Genomic DNA, 5610 nt, shown 5'->3' with positions numbered 1-5610 from the left:
TAAAGGAAGACAACACGCATTTGTGTGTACTAACCTTACGACACACGTGTTTATGACACGCAATGCGTATCAAGGAAGCCCCTGTCAAGAAAGGCCATGTCATAAATGAAGACGACACACATTTTTGCGTATCGTAATTTTTTTATAAAAAAAAAAATTATGTTTAGCTTTACTGATTTTCAAATTAAATTTGCATTTCATGTCTCATGATAGAAAATAAAATACCATATACAAAAAATATAATACATTGTAATACATTGATATTAAAGGGATCTGATTGTACATTGTTATTAAGAGGTTTTCCCTAACTATATAACCTAATACTACATTACTATAAAGGGCACCTTCTTTTTTAAGTAAATCATCATTAAGCTGTCATAAGAAGCTCCGAAACCCTTCATGTATCCAATCAATGATCATGTCTATTAGCTTAAATATGAATCCCAACTCTTATTGAAGATCAATACGGAAATCCTACATAATAATCATGTCAGTTGTACAATATCAATATCAACTAATTAATAATACACATGATATGTATGTATGATAGTGGAATCAAAATGATCTACCAATAAGAGTTTTGTATTGCCTTGAATCAAAGTATTTTGATGGCCTCAAGGGCAGCTCCCAAAGGACGCTCCTTACCTGTGCCATCTTTCTTTTGAATTTGCAGGAGTGTCTGGCAGTTCAAATCAGAAAAGAAACCCAACCAAACCATTACACTTTTATCCTTGTTCATGTTAAAAAATTCCTTTCTATACATATACATATCTAGAGAGTGACAACTAATCAGCACAAAACATACCACCAGACCTGGAAGGCTGCCCTGGCACATAACTAATTGATATTATGCGCGACTTGAATTCCATAATGGAGATGAGTAATTGAAGGGAACCAATAGTATATAAACAGCTCAAGACAGAAAACTTATCGTTGACGTGACAAAATATAATAAACCAAAGTGCCATATGCTTTAAGAAAGATTTCTAAAAACCTAATCATTGGTTCAAAAACAAAATATATTGAACAAAATTCATTTCATTTGATCACGAAATGAAAAGGGTCAGCAACATAAATACTTGGGAACCCATAATTAATTGGAGCTGATGATGGATTTTATCAACAAATTGGAGGTGATGATGGATTCCACACCTTTCTAAAGTACAAGTCTTGTCAGACTTTGAATGATTCAAGACAACAGCAGCCACAAGAGGTCACTTTGTGTTTAGAGATTTCTTCCTATTCCTGTTGTTGTTAAAATTCTATTTTTAGCATGTGGTACTGCTACTTCTTTATCTGCTTGTGGTTTCTCTGTTTATTTTCTGCTTTTTTCTTCAACAATAATACTTCCTTTATCATCAGTTTCTAGCAGTTTACTTTCTTTATTGATTAGGGATTCAGATGGGACAACTTCATCACTGAAGGAAAAACAGTTAAAAATTAAATACTAATATAAAAAGAACAACAACATTAAGAATAATTGGTAAATAAAACTTGTAGGATAAACATCGACCTAGATTCAATGTCGCTTGTGGAATGTTTGCCAATAGTAATAGCCTTCGAATTGGATGCTTCCTGGAACAGAGAAAAGTTAACATTCCAAAGTTTAGATAATATTATAATATATATATATATATGTATGTATGTATGTATGTATGTATGTATGTATGTATGTATGTATGTATCCTTACATTATTGGCAAATGAAGTTGAATCTACATCATGGTCCTTGATATCTTGAATTTCGTCATCATCTTGCACCTCCGTTGAATATGAACAATTGAACATTTCAGTTATAGTCGATTATTTAACAGTTACCATATAAAGGATGTAAACTTGAAAAAGAAAAAAACAAGATCTATGATAATTAAGATGAATACCAAGGATGCTTTGAATTTTAAATCTTCAAGGTCAAAATTCCAAGCACCAACACCTCGCTGATACTCACTCTGTTTGTCATCATCAACAAGAAAAAAGAATTAGACACACAAAAACTCTAATTAGAAAAGAAAATAAAATAAAACAATAATGCTTCTTGTAACCATTGATATGGTTTCTTGCTCGGCTGAAGGCATCTTTTTAAGTGCTAGTTGGGCAGCATCTTTTGGCTGTAGATAGATATTTATGAATTATATATAAATAAATGTGAAAATACAGTTTTATAAATTATACGGTGGATGCATACTTGGGGGGCTTTGTCACGATGCCAAAGTCGTGGCAAGTCACCAAATAATTTCTTGGCAGAGAGTTCTGGAGCTTTAGCTTTCTTAAAAAAAGAAAGGTTTAACAACTTCTCAACATTGCCACCATTTCTTTAAAATATTGTTTTTTCACAATTGGGCTCTACCGGATGACTTTGGAAGAAAGCCTCTTCAGATGCAATTGGGCCCCCGTTTTCTGCTATTTTTTCACAATAACTCACCAATGCGGGGTCCATCTGTGATAGCATTCCATGCACCTGTAACCCCAAAAACACTTCAATCACACCAAAAGTTTGATCTTTTGTATGTGCAGAGGACATAATTGCCCTTGTCATCAAGAGTAGTCTTAGAAAGCTTTGTAATTAAGTAAAAGAAAATGGGCCAAAAAAATTCCTTTTCATATCTTTATTGTGTTATCACAGGTCGCAAATTGTTAACATTTCTGTAAATCAAAGAAAAGCTTCAAAAGCCAAGCTTCAATTTTCAGTGGGTCATCTTGAAAGACAATCATGAAACATAATATTACCTCAAATTTAGCTCATCTGTCCTCATCTTTAAGTTTAGCTCAGAAGCCATATGTCGCAAGACACAAGTCCTAATTTTTATAACAAATTAATTCCAAATCAAATAAATTAATTTGATCAGAATGTTAAAGAAGTACAAAAAATGAAGCTGAAATAAAATTGATTACATATACTATTATTTATACTTACAAGAGCCTTCCAAAAGCATCAATTATGTGGTTCCCACCTCCACCACCACCACCGTTGTTAATGGAACCCATGATTGATCGAGGTTACTTATCTAAATTTGATGAGTAGAGACTTGGAAGGGTAATGTCAGTGCATCCCATCTACTTCAGTAGCAGGGTACGAGGTTGCACCGTGTGAACTCAGGGATGGGGTCTGCAAGTCCAGTAAAGCTAACGCCACCCAGAGGCATATAAAAGTCAAACAAAAACATTTAAAATGTCATATATATGTAGGTTTTACTAAATTTAAGGAAATACAAGAGGTTTATAATTATTAATCACAATGCATGGTACTTATAACTCCAACTAAAAGTATCCATAAGATTTCTCCCACTGAACACATTTACTAATTCTTGGTTAGGAGTACTATCAGACATCACCTAAATTCAAAACGAAATTGGTATTAATGTTAGTAAACAAATGAAGTAATTAAATCTAGATTTCACAAGTGTAACCATTCATCCGAAACAACAGTTCTCATCAAATATTTGAAGAAATTTTCTTGTCCTTTTTTCCATTAACCATTTGCATAACTCTCTTACTAAAGATATAATAATATTATTTAAAAAAACTCACCTGCCCAAGCATTACACTGTTGCCAAATCAACATGAAAATGAAGTCGATTTTCTACTACTCATGTCACAAGAGAATGATTTCCTGCCAAAACTTCAAAGGATGAAGGGACTATTATACCCTTTGGAAGCAAAGCCTTTAAAATCTGCAGTTTTTGGATAAAGAAACATGGTTCAAAACATTCCAAGATATAAACTTTATTAAGGAGTCACATTGAAACCTATAGTTTAGTATCGGGGAAAGAGAGGGGCAGAAAAGTAAATTTAGTTGGGAGTTTTAATGGCTGCAAACAATGGTCAATGGATACCTCATTCATTTGCCAATAACTGTAATACAAAGTCAGCTTGCATCTCACAAGTTCAAATGGTGATCTTGTTAAGCATGCCTGAAGAAAACAGATGATAAAACACATATAATAAGCTCATGAATCGGGAAAAGATAAGTTGGAATGAATACCTTAATTGCCTTAGGCATTTCATCAAATGACTTATAGGCGGTCGGGGTTTGGATAGGCTATCACTGGCGGATCGATGATGGCTACTGCCCATAGGACTACTAGATAAACACTGAAAACATAAACATAAACACAGGAGATTTAATATTCAAAATTTCATATGTCTGTCGAACTAGATTACTCACCCTCTCGGGAACATGAGAGGTTAGCAACGAGGCAATAACTCCTGTTATCTTCTCTATCCAATCCATCTGATCAAGGTCGTGTTCCCCTTATTTGCTGAACGGATGAAGAAAAAGGACCAAGGCTAGAAGCGCAACTAGACTAGGGTTTGTAAATTTGAGGAGTCGTTGTAGATAGAGTAGGGTAGAGGTGAAGAGGAGTTCAGTTACCAATTTTATGTTGAGATTATTGTGTCTAAATTTCACCATAAAGATACGATCGAGAGAGAATGGTCTTCGATTTCTGGAAGGAAGCGAGGGTGTTACAGAGAGGGGGGATCAGACTCGCATGGAGATCTAAGGAGATAGTGAGCGGTCTTCGATCCGATCGAGAGAGAATCGTCGCCATAAAGATACGATTGAGGAAAATCGTCTTGAGAGGGGAAGTTATTTGGGAAGAACTTGAAGCATTTGAAACCCTAGACCTTGATTCGATGTAACTTGACAGTGGCCATTGTAGATTGATAGATTGAAGACCTGGATCAATCCCTTGTGAAGAAAGCTGTGCGATTACAGAGAGTCCTTGTTGACCGGATCTAAAGATTCTGTCAATAGCTCTATCGGGTTTGGTTAAATCCCCAGTTTGGAATGTGCTACATCTGGTTCATGAACTTTCCAAGTTAATTAGGGTTTTTTTTAATGAAAATTGAAAAGGGTTAATGGATTAGGATGATGTCGTACCTGAGAAAACAAAGAAAAAGAAGGAGACCTCACAGATCAATTACGATTCACCTTCGAGGTTTACAGAGAGACGGGAGGTAGAGAATGAAGGGAGATCTAAAGGAGAGAGTATCAGAGGAGAGAGTGGATTGCAAGGATGAAAAATAGATAGAAGATAGAAAAAACAAGGCGGGTTTTCAAAATTTTGGGGATTTGGTTTCCCCCTTCATTAACTAAAAGTGCGTTTCATTAAAATTATAAAGCGACATGTACAGAAGACACGCGTTTAAGATAAAGCGCCCTCCGTGTTTCTAATTTTTTTTTTGAGACACTAAATTAAGGGCACGCAATAATGCGTGACGTAAATCCTTAAATTTTTTGGAGAGATAACACTATTTTAAGGGCACGTCCTTCTGCGTATCGTTAATCAGCGCGTGTTGTAAAAAGCGCATCATTAAAGGTCTATTTTCTAGTAGTGGTGGGATTAGAGTAGAGTGTGGTATTCCTTCTCTTTCTTGGATGACCATAAATGGTAGGTCAAGATCAGATAACCGGTAGGTGTGTCTGTGTCATCGACCAGAGTAGATGACAACACTTGACTATTCTAGGCGTTCTAGTGAATTATGTTGCTAGTGTGGGCTTATAACCCATAGACATACATAAAATATTTATCAATAACTCTGAACAATGGGTGCCTTTTATGACTTACACTAGCCAAGGACTTCCCTAGTTGTGTAGTCTACTAGATAC

General features: G+C 35.2%; 1 protein-coding gene across 3 annotated transcripts; it reads right to left on the bottom strand.

The window, feature by feature from the left end:
• Positions 1-881: 881 nt before the first annotated feature.
• On the bottom strand, positions 882-5031 carry LOC145042352 (uncharacterized). Of its 3 annotated transcripts, none has more exons than XM_078990745.1 (13): positions 4882-5031; positions 4165-4799; positions 3982-4091; positions 3833-3910; positions 3528-3670; positions 2914-3331; positions 2727-2795; positions 2185-2457; positions 2042-2107; positions 1880-1948; positions 1692-1760; positions 1514-1575; positions 882-1418 (listed from the first exon to the last, which is right to left on the bottom strand). In XM_078990745.1, the coding sequence occupies exons 9-13, from the start codon at positions 2072-2074 to the stop codon at positions 1316-1318; spliced, it is 336 nt and encodes a 111-aa protein (XP_078846871.1). In that variant the 5' UTR covers positions 2075-2107; positions 2185-2457; positions 2727-2795; positions 2914-3331; positions 3528-3670; positions 3833-3910; positions 3982-4091; positions 4165-4799; positions 4882-5031; the 3' UTR covers positions 882-1315. The 3 variants fall into 3 exon arrangements, with proteins under 3 accessions (XP_078846871.1, XP_078846872.1, XP_078846873.1); XM_078990746.1 differs by having other exon boundaries at positions 2914-3122; XM_078990747.1 differs by having other exon boundaries at positions 3982-4077.
• Positions 5032-5610: the final 579 nt, after the last annotated feature.

Source organism: Lactuca saligna, chromosome 4, assembly GCF_052625555.1.
Source record: "Lactuca saligna cultivar CGN05327 chromosome 4, ASM5262555v1, whole genome shotgun sequence".
NCBI classification, from domain to species: Eukaryota; Viridiplantae; Streptophyta; class Magnoliopsida; order Asterales; family Asteraceae; genus Lactuca; species Lactuca saligna.
The sequence above is the reverse complement of the archived record's forward strand: the minus strand, read 5'-3'. Positions and strand labels throughout refer to the sequence as shown.

What these genes read in the sequence shown, in the direction of transcription:
- LOC145042352 (XM_078990745.1), bottom strand. Translation starts at nt 2,074, where the DNA reads ATGCCTTCAGCCGAGCAAGAAACCATATCAATG. An exon ending in AGCAAGAAACCATATCAATG is followed by an intron (nt 1,949 to 2,041) that starts GTTACAAGAAGC and finishes GATGACAAACAG; the next exon opens with AGTGAGTATCAGCGAGGTGT. An exon ending in TAAAATTCAAAGCATCCTTG is followed by an intron (nt 1,761 to 1,879) that starts GTATTCATCTTA and finishes TATTCAACGGAG; the next exon opens with GTGCAAGATGATGACGAAAT.